Below are 25,939 nucleotides of genomic sequence, written 5' to 3' on the forward strand. Positions count from 1 at the left end.
CCAAACTCAGTAACTTTTCTAACTGAACTGCCTCTCTCCAGCTTGGTACTACCCATCTCGTTCTGGGTCTCACTGCCTCTTGCCTAGACTATGAGAAGAACATGCTCCTAACTGGCATCCAGTTTCGCTCCTGACTTGTACAGCATGCCTCTGAGCCTTGGAACGCTCCTCTTTTAACGTGTCAGCAGCTCTCTGTTACGTGCATAATTAAACGTGTTGTTTTCCCCCCAGGCTCTCTATTCTTGCATTTCAACCTCTCCCTCAGCCTTATTTCTTACAGCTCTGGCTTCTTGTATCTAATAGTCTGTCAACTTGTAGGATTTATCACACCTACACTTTTCCTCAAGATTCTACTGTTTTCTGATAGCTGTTCCCGCACCTCTCCCCACCTCCCTCCACACTTTTACCTGCTGAAAAGGACTATCTTCTTCAAAAAGGCTTCCTGGATTCTCTCCTCTGCATGTAGCTTCTCCCTCGATTATAAAACTGTGTATTTTATTTGTGTCTTTCCTAACACATTGATTTTACTCTGCCATGTTTTATGGCAATCTGTATACGTGCCCATTTTACTAGACTCTGAGTTCCTCCAGCATTCTGATATTGTGCTTTTGACTTTTGTACTGGATGCACCAAGTTAAGAGCTATTCATTATAAGTCCTAACAGTCCTGTTGTACTAAGTATCAGAACGAATGTTCACTCAATTCTTTCACCATCAGATTTATTCGGAATTCCCCAAACAAATATTTGTGTAGCAGATAAGTTCCTTTTTTCATGGAGTTACATTATGGAAGGAGGAGACAGATGATATATAAGTAAACAAATAAATTACATAATTTCAGATAATTGCTGTGAAGAAAAATGAAACAGCATAACAGCATAGAGAATGACTGGGACAATGGGACTATAGATAACATTTTCAAAGGTCTCTCTGAGGTGGTGATGTTTGAGTGGGAGTTGAATGATAAGAGGGAATATGCCATGTGAAGATCTAGGGGAAGAGCACGCCAGGCAAAGAGAATAGCGAGAACAAAGACTGTGAGATGGAACTAAGCTTGAGCTTTTGATGGATAGAACTGAAGCCTGTGTCCCTAGAGTAAGTAAATGGTGGGAAAAGTTGTAGAGGAAAAGATGATAGTGTTGGGCAGGGACCACAACATATATGGCCACATGGTAGACGATAAGAAATTTGAATTTTATTATAAGTGCAAATGGGAGGCCACTGGGGGGTTTTAAGCAAGACAGTTGCATGATCTGATTCATATTTTTCAAAGATCACTCTAGTTTCTTGGGTTCAAAATAAAGAGCAGGGGCCGGCCGCATGGCCTAATGGTTAGGTTTGGCATGCTCTGCTTCAGCGGCCCGGGTTTGCGGGTTCGGGTTCCAGTGCAGACACACACCACTCATCAGCCATGCTGTGGTGGCGACCTACATATAAAATAGAGCAAGATTGGCACAGATCTTGCTCAGGGCTAATCTTCCTCAGCAAAAAAAAGTAAAATAAAATAAAGAGCAGAATGTTTTTTATTTGGTGTATCACAGAACCTGAAAAAGTTCAGCAAAAAGCTAAAGAAGCTTCCAAGAAACTGTAACCTCTCTCTAAATCCTGAAATCATTTGGATTTCCACTCCTTCCTCCATTTCCTGTAGCTGGAATTAGCAAGGTTGCTTCTAGGGCCACCTCTAAGAGTAAATAATGAAATAAAACAAATATTTGGAAGGAGAAGTTTTCCCGTTGATGATTGGCTCTGTTACATGATTGATGGTCTGGGATTCTGTTTCATCCTGCCTCTCAACTTCCCATGTCCCAGAATATAGGTCAATCTAGAATAGTGTACAGTAAAGTAGACCCTATAGCTATAGCCATATAGTACACTGTGCATTTCTCTATCTTTATGTTTACCCTATTTTATTTATTAATTTACATTTTTGTCTGCCCCACTAGACTGGGAGTACCATGAAGGCAAGGACTGTGTCATATCCTCAATCCGTATCATGTAGAAACTCAATAAATGCTAGTTGAATAACAAAGGAATAGAGATATGTTGGTACGTAGATAAATAGATAGTCATGCAACAAATCCTGAAAAAAATTTCTTATTCATCATAGTTTAATAAAATTAAACTAAAATGAATTAAACTAATAAGTTCATATTAATTAAATGCAATTTTAAATATAATAATTTATTAATTAGAACAATCCATTAGTCAAACATGGTATTTAATAGCAATTCTATTATTATTATTATCATCATTATTGTTACTTGAAGTGAGTTACTACCATAGGAATCATTTTGAAAGACTTAGGAGCTAGACCATCAGCTCATGCGTTTACAATTAATTATTCATTTCTTGAATGTCTCTAAATCATAGTTGATAAAGAATTAATAAGGTTCACTGAGTGTTGTTCATAAATTAGGTGTACGTTTTAATACAGTGATACATTCTGACTTATTTGGAAAATGATGAAATTGGTTCCAGGTATTTTTATTCTATCAACAACTCTCAGATAATGCAAGGTGCCAAGGCAGGTGGTGGGAGAGAAGAGAAGGGAACTCACTGGTGAATCCGTGCACGGCTGAAGGGGCCAGTATAGCAGTCTGAGTCCTCCAGGTCTGGAAAAGCTGACTTGTCGAGAACCATTGGGTTTTGGGACATCCATTTTTTGATTCTTCTAAAATAACTTTGCACCCTGGAACAAAGTTACATTTCAGAACTAGATTAGGTTGCATTCCAGAGCTGTGTCTACCTTCCACAACCGTTCTGAAAAAGTTTCAAAAAGACATCCACACACGCACACTCACATCCACACACATGCATTCTCCCTGTTCCCACACAAAAGAAAGTAATTCCAAAACAAAGCAAATCTTGAGTTTGTTTAAACTATTTCAGAGTAATTAGGTTATCTTCATGAGAAAAATCTTGTGGAAAATATTAAAGAATCATCATACATAAAGATGGTGGTAGGAAAGAACATAAAAACAATAGAAGCAGCATGACATATTTATTAAACTTGTGTGTGTGTGTATGTATGTACGTATATGTCTATATCTATGCAGCTATAGATCACTCCCTGATTCTTTAAAAAACCTGCAGCAATGTGGCTCTATAAAAGTGGAGACTGAAAAGAAATACATGGCTACGACACACTCATTCAGCAAGGCTGGGAGCCCCCAGTGTGATGGAAACAGCAAGGGTGTGAGAGTCAAGCAAAATTGGGTTCAAAGGCAGCTGGGCATCATAGCAGCTGTGTGAACCTGTACAAGTTACTTAACTTCTTGCCTCAGTTTCCTCACTCATGAAATAAAGGTAATAATACTGACCTTGCTGGAGAGTTGTGAGTTGGTGTTTTACTTTAAACCTGATCACTAACAACAAGAAAAGTTGAGGCAAAAAGCCTTTGCAAGACAAAGGCTCTGTATTTTTGTACAAAAGCTTTGCCTATTTTTAAGACTTTAATGGGCATGTATATCATCTGAAGATCTTGTTAAAATGCAGATGCTAATTCCGTGGACCTGGTGGGGCATCAGATTCTGCATTTCTGACCAGCTCCTCGGGGATGCTCAAGCTGCCACCTACCAATGGCACCTCGAGGAGTGGATTTAGCATAGACCCCAGTCTATAACATTAAGACACTGTCTTAGGAAATCTCACATCAGGACACTGTGGCCTCAGCTTTAGATCACAGTCATAACCCATTTCTACTGTGGTGTATATACTGATTGGAATCATATCTATTTTATGAAGAAAAAAAGAAAGCAAAAGAAAGAGATATTGACTCCAGAGATTGAATCTGAAAATCTAAATTCTGAGCTACTCTAACAACAGCTGTGTTTACTGAAAAAATGTGCAATATTTACATAATGTTCATGAGGTTTCATCTCCGGCAATTTTTGGCTTCTGTAATAGTAAATCAAAGTAGCAGGATAGAATATTTTCCTAGACAAGTACAATGTATCTTAATATTTGTTTGGCCAACTCTGCTTAAACTTTAGTGCAGCAATGTGCAGGCAGCTAATACTGTATCTTAGGAATTATTTTATGCAAGTCTATTATGGTAAAATTACCATATATAATTTGAAATAAGAATCAAGTCTTGATGTAAAGTTTAGCATGTGAAAGAATCTGGGCCTTTCCTTTGCCAAGTAAGGTTATTATTTAGATGCCAAGTAATTTTTGGTTTTGGAGGAACCAAAGCATTTCTTTCTAGTCTAAAATAATAAATCAACAGTATCTGAGGTGTGCATTTTACTTCTTCTCATTACAGAGAAAGCGTCTGAAATCACAAAATATCTCCATATCCCAGTGACTAGTGCACAGACATGTAGAAAACACTGAATATAGCAATTACTCCAGCTTTTCAAACTTAGCATAGTGAAGAAAACAATGGGTAGGAGTTGGAAGATGAGTATTCTAGTACTGAATTTGCCAGTCATTGAAATTGAGCCAAACATTTCCAATCTTCGAGCTTCAGGTTTCTCATCTCCAACGAGAGGAAGTAATTCCATCTGTCCGACATCATTAGGTGGCTAGAAGGCTCAAATAGAAGGAGGCATTCTGAATGAACTTAGAAACTGCTGTTGAGTCACAGCACCCAAGGCCCTAGTATTTCTGACATAATTACGAACATACTAGAAATGAATGGGAATTAAAAAAAAATCTTAATGAAATAAAAGGACTTTCAGACCATCACTGATCTTTTTACAGAAAACAAACAATGTTATCAGTTTAGGCTTTTCGAACATACTTTCCACGGAGAAGATGGAGAAGCAAATGATGTCTGATAGTGACATGTGGTCAGGCCTGGATTTGAATGACAGGATGCAAAGTTCTAGTTTATTACTTAATTTCTTTATTCTCATTCATTTTTCTCATCTCTCAAATGAAGTGCTATTTTGAAAATTAAAGAGGTGATGTCTGATACCACAGTGCCCAGCACACAGCAAGCTCTCAATGAATGTTTATGATCATAAGGAGGAAAAGGAGAACTACCACTGCTGCTACAGCCATCTCTCCCACCACCAAGCCACCAGCGTAACTGAACGCAGTACCTACACTCTACCAAATGTTTATCACGTTGGCCATCTTGCAGGCTCAAGATTTCATGGCATAACGTGAAGATGACTTCTAACAGAGCTTTAAGTTCTTTTGCTAAAATCAGTAGAAAGCAGGGAATTCTATGGAAATTGACAAGACATCTGGATTAAAGGGTCAAAAGAACTTGGTCAGAGCACAAACTCTACCAAATCAGCTGTGAAAGCCGGGGGATGAGGTGTGGGGTGGTGGGGAGGGGTGATAACGGATTCATTTGTTTTCCCTGATCAGGTTGATAAGAAATAGCAGCAATAATAAAACTATAGTCATTTCCTGTCAACCTGCCTGGAGAAATGATGATCTTCGAAAGCTGGATGATTGCCTGTACATTATTCATCCCCCAGTGTTTACTGGTCAAAACACCCAGGCACAAAACCTCTTTCCCACTTCAAGAAAGGCAAAGCCAAGTGAAATCTAAGTGCACATATTTGACTTTTGTTTCCCTCTTTGATTGTCTACAAATTGGGTTTTATAATTTTTTAACAGTGATGACGATACACACACCCGGTGTTTAAATTTTCTTCTCCAAAGGTAAAGTTAAAAAAAATCAAAACCAGTCATTTCCTTAATTAAGAGAGTCTAAACTCAGGCAACTAACACGACTTCCTTTTTTTCAGTTTAATATGTCATATAATCTTATAAATGCCTTTCCTATTTATTCACTACCCTCCCCATATGCATCTGCAAAGTCAAGGAACAAAGAGAATTATTTGTAATAAGTACATTGTAAAGCGGTAGGCTATTGTAATGTTTAGGATACCTTAATAATCATTTGGAATAACTGATAACTGAATTTTCATTAATGAAATTAAACAGAAAATAATAAACACAAAATATAATGAAACATGACACATAATAAAGTGTTCATTTTTCCAGTTTAAAGTTTCACCAAGATAGAAAAAAAGAACATTTTTTACACTACTAAAAGTGTTTCTTTAGGATTTATCAGGCATTCTAAACATAAGTTTACTCTAAAACTAAATTATGACAATATTACAAAAATAGACATTTGTTACTATTTTAACATGCAGGATTTTATCCTTATGCAAGTCTCTGAAAGAAACAAGCCTGTTTATCAGAAAACCCACTCATTATACAGTAGCAAAATCTTACTAATTCTATAGAGCACAAGGAAGCAAACCCAAAGACATTTTATCAACAGCATTATCCAGCATTAAGCAGGCAAATGCAGAGGAAAACAAGAAAAACCTGCAGTTGTAAATTTATATATTAGTATATTCCAATGACTTTGACTTTGTTATGTAAAAATAACTTTGGAAATTTACTACATAGACCAGGACCAAATAGGCACAGGGAAATGATGATAGCTTATTCTAATCTGAGCATGTTAACTTTACAAACAGAACAATCTGACCTGGCTGAGGAGCATCATTTAATAATTTTTTTTTAAAGAGCCATTTGAATACTAATTCCTTTAATATTCATTCTAGTATTTTCCCCCTATGATTTACTTTTCTGTCACCCATTCCTACCACACCTAAATTTAATGTTTAAGAGAGATCAATAGTCTCTATTCTAAAATTCAATTTTTTCCTACCTAAAGTCCTAAATTATATCCAGCCATTTTCTTTGCTAAAGGAATTAGATTTATTGAATCCTTTCCTAAAATCATCTGATATTTACACTAAATGATTCTTCTAGTTTTTGTGTCATTCTGACTTGTAATACCCTGTCAACTATTCAATAGGGCATACTCTACCACATTCACATTTTGTTTCTGTTACTTGATTCTTTTGCAATGAGCAGAAAAACAGCCATGTGTAAGAAACCCTTTGTTTTTAGCGTTCATTAAACGGAAGCTCATTTCCTCCATGAAACAGGGCCAAGGGGATTGGGGTGGGAGAGTTTCTTCTGTCTCAAGGTTGTGGTTTGATTAATTCCTTTGTCATAGTTACTGTTATCACACTACGTAAAGAGAAGTTATTTTGAGATGAAGCTCTTGAAAAGAAGTTTGTTTTCAATACTAGAATAAAAGAAGCAGCTTCAGTTGGTAAAATCAGAACAAGTCTGTGATTCAAAAGATGCTGCACGGCCTCGGTAAACCACTTCATCACTCCAGATGCTAGTCCTTCCTTTACCACTTCTGTCAAATACAAGATTTGGATTGAATGAACTAGAAGGTCTCTGCTGGGTCATCATTTACCTTGATCCTGGTTTTATAACTATTTTTAAAGTTAAAATCTCCTAAAATGCTAACTTGCAATTAAAATCCTCCTTCCACAACATTATATCAAGGGAGGATTGCAGGAATTGCAATGGTAAATAGAAAAAAGAGATTATCTGAATTCAAACATTGTTAAATTTGCCATAAGTCATTTTGGAAATCTTTTGAACAAATCAATAAAATTGTTCTTCCTGAAATTTACAACTGCTGATATGGGTAGTCAAACGTCTTCTTTTAATTTTTTCCCCAAATGACAAATTGGTTGTAAACAAATTACGCATCACCCACCAACCTGCCCATTGATTTGCTCCTCCGGTCAGTGTAATAAGACTTTTTCCTGAAAAATAATAGAAATCAGCTGAGGAAAGTGACATGAAAATAGTGAAATCAGTGAGTGACAACATTCAATCATATTGAGCATTTTAATACTCCAACTTCCATATGCTTAAGAAAGACATGAACTACCCCAACAATATACCTGTGTACCTTTAATCCATGAAGTCAATAATAAACTGAAATTCTCCTCAGTTCTTCTGAATAAATGAACCTGCAGGACCAAATCATTTCCTACCCATAATCCTCCATCCTGTAATTTATTAACTCCATATTGTTCATGTACAGAGCTTTCTTTATTTTTCCCTTAATTTTTCATTGGAAAGATTCTGCTATTTTATACCTTGCATCAAGGCAGCATTTATCTAGCTGCCTACCTACCTACCTATTACAATAACCACTCAAAATTATAAGTAAATAATTATCTCCATCACTGTTTCCAACCAGTGTTTCACATTGTCAAGCAGCCACATGCGGAGATGCCCGCCGGGCCAAGAGAGGAGGGCAGTCACATGGGTGGGACCCTGCGTCCCTTGCTCTTTGTCAAGCAGAGCCCCTCCACTTTATCTAGTCTATATATTGGGTTCCCTGTATGTTTTTATGCTATTTTATTTTTGAATGAAGTATCCTTTGCATAAAAAAGTTATCTAAGTTTAATCCCAATTGGGATAAAAAGATTGCTCTTCATGTGTTAAAAGTATTCCCCCTAAGTTTACTATGTTTAAAATATTTGTGGGAGAAGGAGCTTGAGGAAAGAGGGGAGGTTGACTCCATCTAGGAACTCAGCCTGAGAAGCCACAGGATGACCAAATCATCTTAAAACACATTTGACCCTTTTAACGTGACAGGGGTTAGAATAAATAGGCATCGTCTTTGAATCAAAAGAAACACAACGAAAGTGGTACTTCATATTTCTGGAATGTTGAATATACAGGCTGAGTCCTTCCTGATAGGATAAAAACCAGAAAATGTGGACTATTTTAATTCTCTGAAATTTTCTTGGTTAGTTCTGAAATATCAAGTCCAATATGTAGGCCATATTTACTTTGGAAGAATAATCAAGAAAAGAAATAGCTAGAAAATTTAGGTATATAAAATTCTACACATTTGTTCAAGCAGAAAATTTAGATAAAATGCTCGAGATTCATGTTTATACAGTAAGTTAGCAGAAAACTTTTGCAGGAATGGTTATAACTAATATTTTTTTCTGAATAAATTTTCAGCTTTTCTTTGTGAAATATAACATGTAGGTTTCAACCCTGAATAAAAAGATGGAATAGCCAAGAATGAGTAAATTTTTTTATGCATAAATCTTTTAAAAAATCTTGTGCTAAAGAGATATGTATTTTTCCTATTTAACTTCTTTATTATTCTTATATATTTTAATTTTAAGACAGTATATGTGTTTTTAAATGCAGTAACAGTTGACAATTGGAAATTGAATTGGTCATCATGAAAACACTTTGCCACTTAGTTTATGCTTGAATAGCATTCTCTTTTTATGAGCTGACTGCTATCCCAAATTTCAGGTGTTCCTTATAAATAAATGAGAAGTGAGTTACTGAGCTAGTTAATGCTACATCTATTATTTAAATTGAACTGGAAAGATGTTCTAAAAGAACTCTGTGTTCCAGCATTTCTCAAACTGTTTTCCCCAAGAACACTTTCATATTATGATAAAAGAAAAATTCCATCATCATATGGAAGTTAGGGAAAAGCTGTTCTGTATAACTGCCTCTTGAAATTTATAAGAATTGTGAGAGTTATTAAAATATTAAAATCTCCAAGACAATATTTCTTTGCTATCTGTAACAGAGTCATTTGGGATGCTTGTTAAAAATGCATATACCCAATCCTATCCCAGACCTAATATGCCAGAATCCCTGGGTGTAGGTTCCAGGAAGCTTCATGTTTACTAAATTTCCCAGGTGACTCTGATGCACTCTAAAGACTGAGAACCACTTTTCTAAAAATTCCTACAGTAAATAAACTTATGTTTAACTCAGAAATTCAGAAACATATTTGGTCACAGGATATTTTTCTCTTAAGATTCTCTGACACTAGTATTACTCTGACACACTTTGGAAAAGAGTGTATACTTTATAATATTTATAGAATTCCAATGGCATTTTCCAAAAGTTTCAGTAGTGTGTCCACCATGGGTGACCCTGCTGGTATTTGAAATACCAGTGGCATAGTTTTCAGCATCACAACACACAGCTGCTACAGTATGACAACCAACAGGTGGGTGGTGTCATGAACTCGGGCCAGAGCAGTGAGGGCCCCGAATCTTAACCATGAGACCACCAGGGCTGGCTAAATGCAATCTTACCAGGAAATAAAACATGAATATCATTTATAAAGAGCAAAACCTCCTTCTTCAAAACCTCCCCTGGGATGGAAGGACAATATGGCACACAGCTTAGAGACCTAAGATCTAATTTATACAAACTGAGGACACTCACAGTCTTGCAAGGGGATTGTTTTTAATGAACTTCTAAGGAAAAGAAACAAAGGAATTAAATTTGGTACAGATTTTTTTAAAAAATGAGAATATATGAGAATACTGATTATTCTTCAATTAGAATTCCTCAAAACTTATCTGAAAAGGCAAGAGCTAGGAAAATGAGAGAAAGGAGACCAATGTGCTCTAACAGACTTTCAATTTTTAAAGTTAGTAAAATCCATCTGAGATGGTGGAAAGGGCTATACGAAAAGCATGACACCAAAATTGTGTTGCCATGGTCTTTATAAGACTTTTTCCCCATAGACTACAACAGAAGGAGCATACTTTGAATGTATGTTGATGAAGAAAGAAAAACTATCTTTGAAATTATAAATGTCAAATACCTGGGGTAAAGCAAACATGTTAACTGACATTTACTTTTTCTTTGAATGAAAGTATAACTGCAAATTAGTAATAAGTGCCTTTGGCAGGATCTAACAGTCAAATGATGCCAAATTCCCCCTTGGATAGCAAAAAAGGAAGCAATCTTCTGGACTCCTGGCAAACATCTGTTTTGTATAACATCCAGAGGAGGTAGGTGGAAGACATGCTCACTTTCTGATGAGATGTTTTAACACAACGTTCACTCCACCTGAACTGAACCTGAATACTGAAACCCACTGCAATGGCATGCTTTGTGATAGCCTCCAAGGGTTTCCTCCCTTTAGATCTACAAGGAAATTAGTTTGTGCATAAATTCAACTATAACTTTTCTTAGAAACAATGGTGAAATCACAGGAATAGAGGCAGGATGAAGGCATGCAAAATCGGTCAGGCTAATTTGGAAATTCTTTAGCAATTTCAATCTGATATCAGAAAGTTGGTCATTGTCTTGGGTGTTGCACTTCTTTTGCATCCTTGTTTACATCCTGCAGTCAAATTAGAACTTGTTAAAAATAAATAATTTCATAAGGATGTAAACAAATAAAATAATAGGGAGCCACAATTCCACTCAGAAGCAATCATTTTTAGCATATTATATTTTCTTCCAATTTTATTTCTATGCATTTTACATTGTTGACGTCACATCGCATGAATAAATACATATCCTATATACATTTTATTTAAATTTTATTATTTATTATTTACCTAGATAATTAAGAAATCCTTGTACCCATTCATTTTATAAATGAATTACATTCTATTGCAGGGTATAGTCTAATTTACTTAAATCTTCTACTATTGAACATAGAAGATATTTCAATTTTCCACAATTATAAATAATATCTCAAGGAATGTTTCTACACATTTTTCAATTATCTTATTAAGATAAAAAGTGGAGGCTATGAAAATTTTTAGTGCTCACAGAAAATATTTTCAAATTGAGTTTCAGAATATTTTATGAAGTTTGACTCCCACCATCAATAAAGGTGATTATTTACCATATCTGTGCTAGGCTTGAAGATTACTACTTGAAATTCTTTGCTAATTTCATAGTTTAAAATTTATTCCTTGTTTTAATTCTGCATGATTTTGTGTATCATGAATATGTACAGACCAAGAAGAAGAAATCAGACAGAGCACATGGCAAGTACTCTCCCATTATCAGCCTGTCATAAGTCCCAGGTAAGTAGTTCAAAAGACTTTTTAGAAGGAGACATAGAGTTAACAGGAAAAACTTCAGAAGTCAAGAAATGTAGGGTAGCACAAGGGTATACTTACCTAGTTGTGCTCTCAGGATCAGTTCAATATAATGACCCGAATTGAAAGCAGTCCTCTGCAGACTTCAAACTATCTCATCATAACACAATATTGCATAGGCACTGATTTGTTTCTTTCAAGGACCAAGTTTCATAGACATGTACAAACTTTAGTTTCTCTTAGTAACTTATTTATCATTTGCATAAGGTGCTGAAGAACTAGAAAGACTTCTTTCCTTTATATCTCCTTTTGCTTTTATTTTATTGTCATTACTTTTTGCCAAGCTCTTTGAGGTATTGTTTGCTTATCTCCTAAATATCATCTGTATAGAGAACTTTTAAACCTTTAGCCAAGCAGGAACGTGAGCCAATTTAGGCATATAATTCTAATATTGCCAGTAAGCTTTCTCAGTAGTTGACAAGGCTCAATCAAGTTCTGTTTGTGGGCAATGACTGTGGTTGCATCTTTCAAAGCCTGAGGTGTTTCAAATAACTAAAAAGATGGGATCAATATCTCATATTTTATCTTGCATACTGTAAAGGCTTGTCATGAGATATGAGCATGTCAGCACTCTTACCAAAGTTGGCCTCTTCCATGCTACTAGGTCTGAGACATTTCTCCACATTTTTGAACTGCGCTCTTACTGTTCATTTATATTCATTATCTAGAGGCTCATTTACTTGGTATCCTGTTACTTTGAAACTTTTTAAACCTTCTTAGCAGCTGATGAAGCATATTGAGTTCCAAATAAGTGTAAATGTTCATATTTTTGCACATAGTAGGAAAACTGTTGAATTTTACTTTAAGAAGTGATGGAAGAAAGTGATACATTCTGCAAATAACACAAGATACACAATAGAGGGAAACTGATGTCTATTCAATCTTTGCTTGCCTATAGGAAGGAATGAAACGTCTTTGAACTGAGCTGGCCTCTCATTACCATTTATCCTTTGGTACTGAGGACAGAGCTAAAAACCATCCTGGTTGAATTGCACCTGAGGAATAATTCTTGCTAACCACCGTACAGAGAAGAACACCTTATTTGTATCCATAAGGATGTTACACACTTACATTTCCTGACTTCCACTAAAACAATGGGATTTCTATCTACCCATATGAAATAGGAAATGAGATTGCTCTTGGGGATTATAAATTAAAATTTGAAAACGAATGGTTTTCCATCCCTGTAGGCAAGTCACCTAGAAATGACATAAAATGTCCAGGGAACCAGAAAATTTACCATATTAGACAAAAAAATTATAAGGAAAAAAACTGTTCAAAAAGCCTTACCTTTGGAAGAAAAAGTATTTCCTCTCTAGAAAGGGTTACATTTATTGCTCTAAGGTTTTGCAAAAACCAGACTTATCTTAATATACATTGAGATAGAATGAAATAAAATTTGAAAGTACCTGAAGGGCATCCTGATACTTAGCCTCTCTGCATACTTGCACAGTGTGTCCCATGGAATGTGAATTTTAATAAACATGATATCAGGGTTTGCAACAGCTGGCTGCAAAGGATAGCAAGACAGGTACCATTATTTAGAATCAGAGCTGAGGATATCATGCCACAATTTGATTTGAGAGGACAGAACACTGTCCCCTTGGCTACCCATGAATCATTGTCACTCATTTAAAAGGAATTTATATGAATAAAAAATTCTTAATACAGGAAAATCTTAATAAAAATGTAATAATGCCATTGTATATAGGAAATAATCATCTATATGAGTTAGTGCATTTTCTTATATGGATCGTTATCAAGATGAGAATCCCTAATCAGAATGATCATGAGCCAATTAGGAATCTGAAGTTATTCTCGATGAACACTTCATTATAATCCTCTCATTCCTGCTCAGAAGGGGTAGAAAACACTTACACTTTCCACCAGTCATTCATTAATTCATTCATTTACTCTTTTACCACAATTTACTGAAAAATTACTACTTGCTAGGTGCTATGAAAATCCTGGGAAAAAATGGAGTATAAAGCATACAAGTCCGTGACCTTACAGAGCTGTCAAATTTGTACACTTACTCTAACCTTTTAGCCCACTTTTACTTGTATCAGGAGATCATAAGAAATTAAGTGTCTTTGATGGACAAGAGGTTTTTTAGCAGAGTCAAGTGTGCATCAGAATTATCTACAGAGCTTTTTACAAAATTGTGTATCATGGTCTAAGTCTTAAGAATTCTCATAATTGGATTCCATAGTTCTGAATATTTTGCTTATATCACTAGTGAGAGAATCAGATGTCTTTCTGAACCAGATAATCTTCAAGATTCTTAGATTTGGTCCAGTAGTCTAAAATAAGTAACTAACTAAATAATTGACTACTTTGGCATTACATATCACTCATGTTCATATTCTACTTTTTTACAAGAAGTCTAGACAGTTATTTTCTGAAGATCCTACAATGTCTGAGGCCCACAGGACACAGAACAAGTTTTGGCCATTCTAGCAATGAATTCCACAGAGCTCATCCTTCATGTGATTACAGGAGCTGAACATTTGTGAAAAAGAACTGCTATTTGCTTCCATTTGGACACATGTGCCAGGTTAGACACAGCTGGACTCTGTTTGGTTAATGCTGTTCATTTAAAGTTCAACTAGATGGAACTTGTCAAGAAACATGTCAACATCAAAAGCTCAAAAGTATGGAAGAAATTTATCAGTTTAGTTTAAAATCATATGTTTCAAAATTAAAATGCACAATTTTTATATTCATATATTCATATTTTGAAAATCACCATGGAAAAAATAGCAAAAGGTGCTTTCACATCAGTACAATTTCCAAAGGACTTTCCTACTTTGAATATATTTAAGTTAAAGGTAAAGAATGATGGAAATAAAAATTGACAATGACAGAACACAGAGTATATCTTAACTATCTACAGGCCTTTGGATTCAGACCAAGGTTACACACATTAGCTATGCTTGAGGAAATGATGTGTATAATTTTTTTAAATGAGCATTAATTCATTTAAACAATTATTTGTTAAAAAGTATATTTTTCACACAGCTGGAAATCTGTCACTGATGAAGGAAAAGGAGAACAATTATGATATTGACATCTCCAGGTTCTTTTTAGTGACTGTCCCAGACTTGGTTGAAAGCTTTCAGTGCAGGAGAGATAGAGATAAGAAAACCTTTTTAAAACATGAAGAAGCATAGGCATTCACCTATTTAAATGACTCCAGCATCTGAGTCATGGGAAAGAAGCATTTCATGTTTCATTACAGACACACATTGCTTAACGACTGGGATAGCTCTGAGAAATGTATCATTAGGTGATTTCGTCATCGTGTGAACATCATAGAGAGTACTTACACAAACCTAGATGGTATAGCCTACTACACCTAATGGTACTAATGGTACCTAATCTTATAGGACTACTGTTGTATATGTGGTCTGTCATTGACTGAAACGTTGTTATGCAGTGCATGCCTAATTTTTCCTGCTTTATTCATACAGAAGTTCTTATACTCAAAATGATAACAAAGATTCTTCTTTTGAAATTATGGCATTGGCTACCAGTGTTACACCAACTTGCCTTCTACTTGCCCAGCACAATTTAAATTGCATCAATCCCAACTGCCTACTTAGAAGAAATCACATGGCATGGTAGAATGAACACGGTATTTGAAGTCACAGAAACTTAAGTGCAAATTCGATCTCTACCATTTGCTAGCTCTATGATCTTGGGAAAACTACCTAACATCTCTGATCCTCAGTTTGCTCTCCTAACAAATGGAGAGGATGATCTTCACTCACAGAGTTGTTGTGATGTTATGAGATACTGGATATATAAAGTACCCAAGGATAGCAGGTTATCCAGAATTGTGACTTCTCAGTTGAAAGCATGCCTCTCGAATCAGACCCTAGCCAAAATAATGGAAAATTTCAAAGGTTCACTAGAATCTTTGTATTTTCTTTTTCTCAGTAAACAGCTTCCTGATTCATCTTTGCTGGAGCCTGTCCCATGATTTTGTAAGGCTTCTTTAACAGGACTTTGAGTTTTCTCAGTATAAAACCAGTAACAACCTACGATTTGCAGAAAACTCTGAAGTAGAGTGACTTGAATCAAATGATTGAAGAGTTAAATATTTTTTCTGGTAATATAAACTAGGTATAAATTATAATAAAACTTTATTCCTACAGACTGTAGTTTCTTTGGAAGATTTGTCTCTTTCCTCTGTATATATTTAAATTGTCCTATGCCTGAATGCTATTGTTTGTTCCTGGGGAGATGTGGGTTCTTTTTTAGAAGTTATTCAAAGGGAGAAAAAAAATAAGACCCTCAAGATTACAGAAAACATATCTAATGCTCACTTTCTCCAGAATCTGGAAGAGAGACCTCCATGAAAATGAATGAGTCTAGACTCAGACAAAATCAATCTATATGAGACTCACACATTCCACGTGTAGGATTATTTAAGGCTGAATAACCAAGCCCTTGAGAAATGCACTGATGTTTGATCATTGCATTACCTCCAGGGGTTCCATGCGAGTTTGAAAGTGGGGATCCCTATTGTGGACTAGGCAGATTCTGCAGCAAAAAATAGTTTGTCAGGAGATGAGCCCTATTCTGGTATGAATGGAGATCTCATTCTCCCTCAGAGCATCCCAGGTCCTGAAGTCGAGGCATGTTGGTCCAGAGTACAGTAGTTACATGAAGAAGGGGTGACTAATACACATATGACTATTGGGAGAGATCTGGGAAGGTTTAACCTCCACAGCAGGAGAACTTGGGTTTCACACCACCAGAGAGTTCCTGATTTGTTTTCCCTTGGAGTATGTACAGCCAGAATCTGATCACTCCCCATCTCTTCCACAGCTATCACCCTGGTCTAGGCCACCATTGTCTCTGGATTCCTATAGTGCTTTCTAACAAAGCCTTTGCCCACATAGTTGCCCCAATAGTCTACGCATTGCACAATAGCCAGAGCGATCCTTTCAAATGTAGCTCAGATCACATCATTTCTCAGAACCCCATTTCATTTAGAGTGAAAACCAAAGTTTTTTCAATGACCTACACAGCCTTTTATAATCTCACTCTCGGTATCTCCCTAACCTCCTCTCCTGCTCCTCTCCCTCTCACTCCCTCCGCTTCCATCACTTGCTACTACTTGCCTGCCCTCGCCCCATCCTCCTTCCCTTACTCTATTCTTTTTCCTATAGTACTTATTATCTTCTAATGAATGGCTCTATTTCTTTATGTAAGTGCCATGAGAGAAGGGATCTTTGTTTTGTTCATTCATGTATACCAAGCACCTAGTTCTATGCCAGGCACACAGTAGTCACTTATTAAGCATTTGTTGAATGGATGAATGAATGAATGAGTTAACTTATTTTGAGTACACATTCTATGTACCTTGTACCTAAGCAAGAGATGATGGGGACAAGAAAGGAAATAAACCAGAATTATTCTCAAAGAGGTGTTATGTCAGGATTCAAATTACCATCATGAATACCTGGCTTATCGACGATTATTAATTCATTCCTGTCAACCTCTAAGATATGAAATAATCTAATACACTTAAATAAAAGGGATGCTTTAGAAGGATGTTTCTGCTTCTCTACCATAAAGGAGTGAAACATTAAGCTAAGTGCACATACAACTAAAGCATTTCTAATTTTGCATGTCTTAACTTACTTAGTTAAATATATATAGGTCTTTCTCAAGAAGCATGAATTGTCTTCTTTTATGACTTCCTCAACCTAATTTATCTTTTGTTATACCTTTACTGAAAGCAAAACAAAACAAAAATGGTTTTATTTTCTTGCAGCTCCTGAGCAGGGGGTTGGTAAAGGGATGGTGCTGTCAGGGAGAAAGATGACCTTCACCCTTGGAATGAAAAGCTCCCAATCTGGCACTACTCTGTTTAGCTTCTGATGAAGGCGGGCTTTTCTGAGCGAACAAAACACCCTCTGCCTTCACACTTCACATTATTCTTTAATAATTCCATCCAAAATTCCCAAGAGGTAGCACATTCACTCTTGAGAGAAGAGGAAATTTAAAAATTGTGTTTTTACAATGTCACTCTGCAAGTTGGTGAAAGAGAGCTGAAAGAAAATAGAATGTGGTAGCTCATGGTATTAAGTCTAAGAAAAACACAAATTGCTGATACGATCTAGAAATCTACTCAGATAACAAAGCACCTATCCTGACAGTTACAGATCATCTACCTATTCAAATATGCATCATTATCTACTTATGAAGTGACCATGTAGAAACTGTCCACATCAACATGCAGCTCAATGAGGATGTGAGTCCTACTCTGTGCCAGGATCAGTGCTGAGCTTGGGTGAATGTAATTTTAAAAAATGGGGACTTGTTCCCTAAGGAATACTCCCATTTTCCAGCTAAGAAATCTGATACTTGCTGACATTTTCACCATTTCATTTCCCTAAAACTCCTGTCACAAGCCCTAAATATTTTCAATTTAATATTGATTAAAATTAAGTTGCAACCAAAGGCCAGAGCCTCCAATAGTAGAAACTTTGAGAGGAAATAAAAGTTTATGATAATGCAAAACACTGGATTTGATAGTTCAGATAGCTATAAGTATTTATATACCAGTTAGTCATCAATTAACAAAAGATTTAAACTAAAAATATACTTAGGTTCTGGCTTGCCATCATAGTTAAGTTTCTTTCTGTTTGTTTAGAAGGGCAATATACTTTTTCATGATACTGATTTTTTTTAATAGTGCGGTTGGCAGAATTCTAAGAAGTTCTCCAAGATTCTCATCCCCTGCTCTTCTTGTCCTGTGCAATCCTCGGGATACGTGAATATGATGGAATATACACTCCATGATTAAGTTATGTTATATGGTACATTTGCTGTTAAGAAAAAGAGATTATACTCCTCCATGGCAGGTGAACCCCTAACAGGGACTCAAAACAACAGAGGGACACAAGGAAAATTCTCCATTGTTGGCTTTGAAAATGAAGGGGGCCATGTGGCAAGGAATGAGAATGGCCTCTAGGAGCTGAGAATAGTTCCTGGCTGACAGCCAGCAAGGAAATAGAGACCTCAGTCCTACAACCACAAGGAATTGAATCCTGCCACAACCACATAAGCTTGAAAGAGTATCTTGAGCTCCAGGTGTGAATGCAGTCTGGCCAAGACACTGATTTAAGCCTTGTGAGAAACTGAGCAAAGAGCCCAGCCATGCCATGTCCAAACCTCTGCCCTACAGAACTGTGTGCTAAAAAATGGGTTTTGTTTTAAACTGCTTAATCTGTGGTAGTTTTAAGCAGCAACAGAAAACCAATACAAACAGTGTCAAGAAATCTTGATTTGAAACCTTAAGACAATATTTTTTTTATGATATAATGTTAGAATGCTTATTTAGAAGCATGGTTTTGTTCACTTAAACTGTATTTGTCATAGCAGGTTGATTATACACACTAACATTGGGATAATTAATCTGCTCCTAATTAACTCAACCATTAAAAACATCAACATTATTACTCAGAATTAGGAACATAAGTAAAAGTAACCCTTTTGTAAACATATCTTTGACAATTAAAATAAATAACTCTAGGAAATTAACTTTAAAACACAGTTCAGGAATCTTGATTTTCTTTGATATTACACCCGATATTCTAACTGTGTACTGGATCTTCCCCCTCTCCCTTCCCCAAAGGCCTTTTATTTTTTATCTCATCTGTCTTCTGTTTCCCCAACATTTTTCTTCCTTCCCTTTGCTTCCTCCCTACCTCCCAGCTTCCCTCCCTCCATCCTTCTCTCCTAGATCTTCCCCATGATCATTTAAACATCTCATCTAAGAAAAAAGAAAGAAAGAAAGAAGTGAAACATCATGAGACCTCTTTCCCTCTCTGGCTCTTCTTCATCCTCCCATTCACAGATAAGCAAGTTGATGACATTTGCTGCCGCCTCTAATTTACCATTATCTAGTCACTTAACTCATGCTCATCTAGCTTGCAAGTCACTCCTCAGAGAAACGATTCTCCTTGCTTTCACCAAAGAGCTCCAAATCCTCCAATTAAATGGGCCTCTTTCTCATCTTATTTGATTCTCCACAGTATTTTACCCTGTAACCACTCTTCCCTGTGACTCCTCATTCTTCTTCTTTCACCTACATCCAACTCCTTCAACTGTCTCTTCTGCTCACCTTCCTTTTACAGACTCATTCCCAGGCTCATTGTTTTCTCATTCTTTCTAGTGATTTCATCCTAATACATGGCTTATATCACCATCTATATTCTAAAGACTAAAGCATTTACCTTCAGTTCACACTCCTCATTTGGGTCTAAACACAAATTTCAAACATTTCTATTTGTATTCCTTAAAGGTTCCTCAATTACTAGTTTATGACCTTCATTCCCATAATCCCATCTCACTTTCTCCCCAAATTAGCTCTCTTCTAGTCAACAGTAGTTTTATCCTGGTGATTCCTTCTGCAGATAGTATTCTGCCCCCTTGTCTTCCCACAATGAACTCCTTTTCAGTCAGATCACTTTCTTTCAGATCACACATGCTAACATAGCTATCTAGTCACATTCCCTATATAACATTATTCTGCTGTAATTTTAGGGTAACATTCCTCACTATGCCATTTTTCTTGTCTGTTTATGGTTTCTTTCCTCCCATGAGAACGTGGCCCATTTTTATCTTGGTTCCTATTCATCTCCAGAATGTAGCATATAATAGGTGCTTCATTAATGCTCTTTGCGTGAATAAGGAAATTGCTCAAGCTGCAAGCCCCAGTTATCCCGGAGATCTTCTTTTCTTTTCCTACCATATCCAAACCACCATCAAGTGTCTATGTTTTATCATATTTATCAAATCTATTCATTTCTCTCCATCTCTAATGCCACCCATGATTTCTGTGCATCCAATCTTGCTTTTCAAATCTCTACTCTTTTCAGCAATCCACAGTACCTTTCCTGAAAACTAATATGGTCATGATACTTCCCCACTTAAAATTATTCAAAGCTTCCCATTTTTCTTAAGAAAATCATTCAAAGTCTTAAACCACAAAATGGAATTATTTAACCCTAGCCATTCTTTCCAACCTCATCCAGTACCCTTTTTTTCTGGTATTGAAAAATACCAGTGTCCTTCCTCCCACCACCATCCTAATATTCACTCTGTCTGCGCTGTGGTCGAGTTTGGCATCACTCATGTGAAAGGTCCACAGGTGATTCTAATGTGCAGCCAGTATTGAAAACCACATCTACCCCTTTTACTAGACCTACATTAACTACTATTCATTTTTCAAATTTTGATTCAAAGTTTATTTCTTTAATTTCACTTCTTCCCTTTCTTCTGGTCTTCCCTCACCCTCCAGACTAGATCGTTGCCCTTGTTATAAGCCATTCTAGCACCATTAACTTTTTTTTAAGCTCACATCACAATTTGAAATTATGAACGGTATCTTCATAAGGAAGAATTTTAAACATTATATCAATAAATAGAGATTAAAAGTCACCTTTCAATCAGAATAGCTATATTCTGCAAAGCCACTTAAGTACTTTCTTAGTTATCCAACTATTACTCAAGTGGAAAGAGTGTAATAAGACTTTTATTTATTTTTTTTTAATTTGCAGCACTTTCCCTTGCTTGAGTAGGCAGAGTTCCTTAGAGAGTTTTGGATCAAATTTCATAAGGCTTCTAAGCCCTTTTTGGAGGGAAGATATGCAAATGCCTCAACTCTGCTTCAGAATGAATAACATCTATTCTGGAGAACTGGGATAGCCTTCACTCTTTTCATTGCCAGGAAAAGAAGTCATTTGCCTCAATGGGGAAGTAAATGGGAGGAAAGAGGAAGTAGACACTGGTAACTTGTGCTCAACACAATGGCTACAGTTTGTGGGGATGGTCGATTCCTGTGAAATGGGCAGTTGAGAATACATCTCCTGGCCAGCTGTCTTGGCACTCTCTTGAATTATGGGAACCAAATCCTAAGCATGTAAATGTGAACTAAAAGAGTTGTAATTGTGGAACCTAGAATTAAAAACCTCTTTGTCCAGGAACAACATACACATAGGGAAACTGTCTTGTTGAGAGCCAATCTAGACAAAAAATGAAAAAACAAAACAAAAACATCTGTTAGCAGTGACTGAAGACTGAGAGCTCAAGAATGAATGGCCTTCCCTTTAAAAGCAGAACAGGACCCCTTTCAGCTGAATAACATCCAGTATTATTCTTGGGAAAAATCTGGAGGAACAAGGGAGAGGAATACTCAAAAGAGAATCTGGACATTCCACCAAGAAAATTAGGTGGAGATTGTGAGCCCAGTCATACCTCTTTTACAATTAAACAATATTCATGACTGACTCCTACACAGAATGTAAGTTTGGTGAAGCCAGGGATGTGGTCTACTTTACTCATTGGTTCCCCAACTGCTTGCACGGTACCTGTCAAAATTATTTGCTGAATTAATAAATAATGGGAGATATGTTGGCAAAATAACTACCAGTATTATAATAGAATGTACACAGAAACTGCTCTGGGAACAGATGAGGAAGTGATTGATTCTGTTTATGTATGGAGGGGAAATCAAATGAACAAAAGCCTATCACAAGACTGAGTTCATCAGATTTTTTCAATAAATACTTCTTGATTCAATTAGTCACCAGTGATATGGATATTCTGGGTTAAAATTCCCAGAAGAGGCATAAAAAAGGAAACACAACTAAAGGAGTCAATAGAAATTGAGATCAGAATTCCACTTGCCCAATTCTGTAACACTAGACAGCATGTAAAGAAATCCTTACCTTGTAAAGAGTCAAGGCATTTTATGCTTGTCATTTTATACATATTAAGAGTTTCAATAAATATAAATGGATAAGTTTTTTGAGGGCCACCTCAAGTTATAGTTCAGTATTTTTTAATGCGTGTTCCTCAGAAAACAAATCATAGGAGAAATCCCTCAGGGGAAAAAAAGAGGGGGTTCCAATATCATATCTAAGTATCTGTGAGTACTCTATTTCATTGATAAAGCTTATTAGCAGATTATCTAGATCTGAATGAAAAGGAGTCATTTACTGGCCATTTTAATAGGTGTGTAGTGGTATCTTGTTGGTTTTTTTTTTTTGTTTTTGCTGAGGAAGATTTGCCCTCAACCAACATTCATGCCAATCTTCCTCTATTTTTTAGTATGTGGGCCTCCAGCACAGCATGGCCACTAACAGAGCAGTGTAGGTCCGTGCCTGGAACTGAACCTGGGCCATCAAAGCAGAGCATGCTGAACTTAACCACTAGGCCACCAGGGCTGGCCCTGGTATCTTGTATTTTTAATTTTCATTTTCCTGATGACATATGATGTGGACATCTTTTCACATGCTTATTTGCCATCTGTATATCTTCTTTGGTGAGGTGTCTATTAAGATCTTTGGCCCGTTTTTTAACTGGGTTGTTTGTTTTCTTATCATTGATTTTTAAAAGTTCTTTGTATATCTTGGGTAACAGTCCTTTATCAGATGCATCTTTTGTGAATATTTCTCCCAGTCTGTGGCTTGTCTTCTCATTCTCTTTTGTGGGGGCAGGGGGTACATGGGAAATCTATGTACCTTCCTCTCAATTTTGCTGTGATCCTAAAACTGCTCTAAAAAATTAAAGCATAAAAGAAAAAGGATTGGGAAGAAAATGAATCATAGTTCCAGTATTAAAAGCCAGACATTAACAGTTTGGCAAACTCTTTTTTTTCAACATTTAGTTTTTCTTTTCAAAGGGTTTTGTACTTTACATAGGTATAATCATTCCTCCCTCAATTTTTAAAATTGTAAAAATAGTTATGCCCTTTGAAAAATATTTAAATTTATAGAAATGTATAGAGTAAAAAAGGAATACATAATTTAAATGGGACTATACATATGTATTTCTTTTACATTTGGGAGAAAATAACTGCACATTTTATAAAGCCATGTGCTATACACTTTCCATACTAAAATATAAGCGATCATATCTCTTCCAGCACCTACCTCCTTCTCCAACATCAAGCCTTCTGCTCTGAGGTTCTTTTCAAATGTGTTTCTTTTGTCATATTGTATATTTGACTTTCTATAAACCAGGATGTAATCAATCCGCTTTTTGCCATCTTTGAACAGAAGTCCACTGGATGCTATGTAATTCATGTCATTCTGCAAATAAAGCAGTGATTGTTAATAGTGTAGGTTACATAAGCACACACATTTTGGTTTCAGTCACTTTCGTTTGGATACTGGCAATCCAATATCAAAAAATGAGATATGGAAAGATAAGATACGGAAAGATGATTTTAAAAGTTTGCAATCTACTATAGGAGGCAAGCTAGCAAGTGATGTTCCAGGATTTGAAATCAGGCAGTCTGATACCAGAACCTGGGTTCTCTGATGCTGGCATCAAAATGCATATGTTTTCTTCAATAAGGTCCTATAAAAATCACTGTAGCTAACATAAATTGAGTATTTACTCAACATCAGGTCCAGACATAGGTGCTTTACATGTCTTTTCTTACGTAATACTCACAACTTGTATTTGACAGATAAAGACACTAAGACTTAAACAATATAGGTACTGAGAACCGAAACCAACATAATTTCCTATATTAAATGATGCTCAGACCAGACATTATTTTCCTAAACCTGTGATCAACAACATTAAACTAAACAATACTTCTTTAACTGCTTGCTCCAAGAAATACTTGCTCCCAGGATATAAGACTATATCCAACTAAAACAGCTTACTCACCAAAACCAATTGCTCGCTTTATCAAGATTGCTTTAAGGCCCTCCCCTTGCTGTGCCCACCCGTTCCAGCTGTTTTTCACAGACTTTGCCCAATTTTCAACCAAATTTCTGCCATGCAAAGCTTACCTTAAAATCTCTCAGCCCAAGTCCCAGAACACTTTGAAAACTCTTCCCTAACTTTGCCTTTTTGAAACACTACTAAGACTGCCCAGATGATATCCTTATTTGCTGTAACTTTAATAAAATCAGCTTTACTGATCAACAGATTTTCCCGATGGTCTTCTTAGAGGGGGCGCTTTACCAGTATATTGCCCAAGATCACTGAAGAGCCAGGACTTGAATCCAATTTTGACTCCAGATCCGTGTTCTTATCTATTATATACGTTATCCTTCTTTCCCCACATTTTCTATCAAACTATTTGAACATCTGCACCAACTCTCTGTTCTATTTTTCCCATACAGGCATTTGAGATTCAAAAAATTTCCTAACATTTGGAGAGCTATTTGATAATTTCAGACAAAGGCATCTCAGACCTCTTTGGAGGAGACTGCTTGGGACATGCACACAGCTAAAAGTAAAAGAAGGCAGGACCAGAGTAACCTGGTGGCCAAGGAGATAAAGGCCAAGGAGTCATCCAGGTGAAGCAACAAAAAAGATACCTGAGAGACTGTCATCCGACAGGGACAGGTTAGGTTGCCTCAGGAGCTCTTGCCTTTTAGAGAGCATAGGTTCAAGTGTGTGAATTCAGAGTACTAGAGACTTCCAGGCTCAAGGACAAGAAGGCTTTGCACAACCTTTTCTTCAAAGAGTTAAAAAGTTTTGAGATTTCCAGGATTATTTTATTGGGTACCACAAAGGGGCTAAGTAACCAACTTCAAAGGAGTTACCAAAACTTTGTAGTTGCATAATAATAACAATGACAATAATAGCTATCACTAATTGATCACTTACTATGTGCCAGGAAATGTGCCAAATGCTTTACAAGGGCAGTTGATTTAATTCTCACAACCCTTTAAGGTAGCTACTGACATGAGAACACAGAAGCTAAAGAGGTTAAGTGACATCGCTGATGTCATGGAAAAGGCAATGGTGAAGCCAGAACTCTTGCCTATTTGATATTATGTGGTCTTGACAACTATATTAAAAAAGACAAAGACGCATATACAAGTACACATTACTAGGACCAGGGCTTGAGAAGTTACAGAAGGCTAACCAAAAAAAGGCCATTTACAGCTCTTACATGATGGAGATACTGAGGATTTATGGCCACAGAAGACACAGTTAAGTTCAGACTTCAGAGTGCTTTTGCCTCCACCACTCCAGAGACTTCTCTGGTCAAGGTCACCAATGACATACTCATTGCTATATCCAACTATCAATTTTCTATCCTCTTCTTATTTTACGTTTCAGTAGTTGAAGCCCTCACTCCTCCTTAAAACACTATTTTCCTTTGACTCCTCAGATGTCTCATTTATTTGG

General features: G+C 36.3%; 1 protein-coding gene across 1 annotated transcript in view; it reads right to left on the bottom strand.

Moving 5' to 3' along the window:
- ANO3 (anoctamin 3) overlaps positions 1-25,939 on the bottom strand; it is a 268,473-nt gene that overhangs the window by 92,962 nt on the left and 149,572 nt on the right. The window contains exons 5-8 of the mRNA XM_014783643.2: positions 23,713-23,871; positions 13,165-13,265; positions 7,568-7,612; positions 2,557-2,688 (exon numbers count right to left, since the gene is read on the bottom strand). Coding sequence (XP_014639129.2) covers positions 2,557-2,688; positions 7,568-7,612; positions 13,165-13,265; positions 23,713-23,871 — 437 coding nt within the window. The remainder of the gene's footprint in view (positions 1-2,556; positions 2,689-7,567; positions 7,613-13,164; positions 13,266-23,712; positions 23,872-25,939) is intronic.

This window comes from Ceratotherium simum, chromosome 7 (genome assembly GCF_057802395.1).
Source record: "Ceratotherium simum simum isolate JZ-2026a chromosome 7, ASM5780239v1, whole genome shotgun sequence".
Classification (NCBI taxonomy): Eukaryota; Metazoa; Chordata; class Mammalia; order Perissodactyla; family Rhinocerotidae; genus Ceratotherium; species Ceratotherium simum.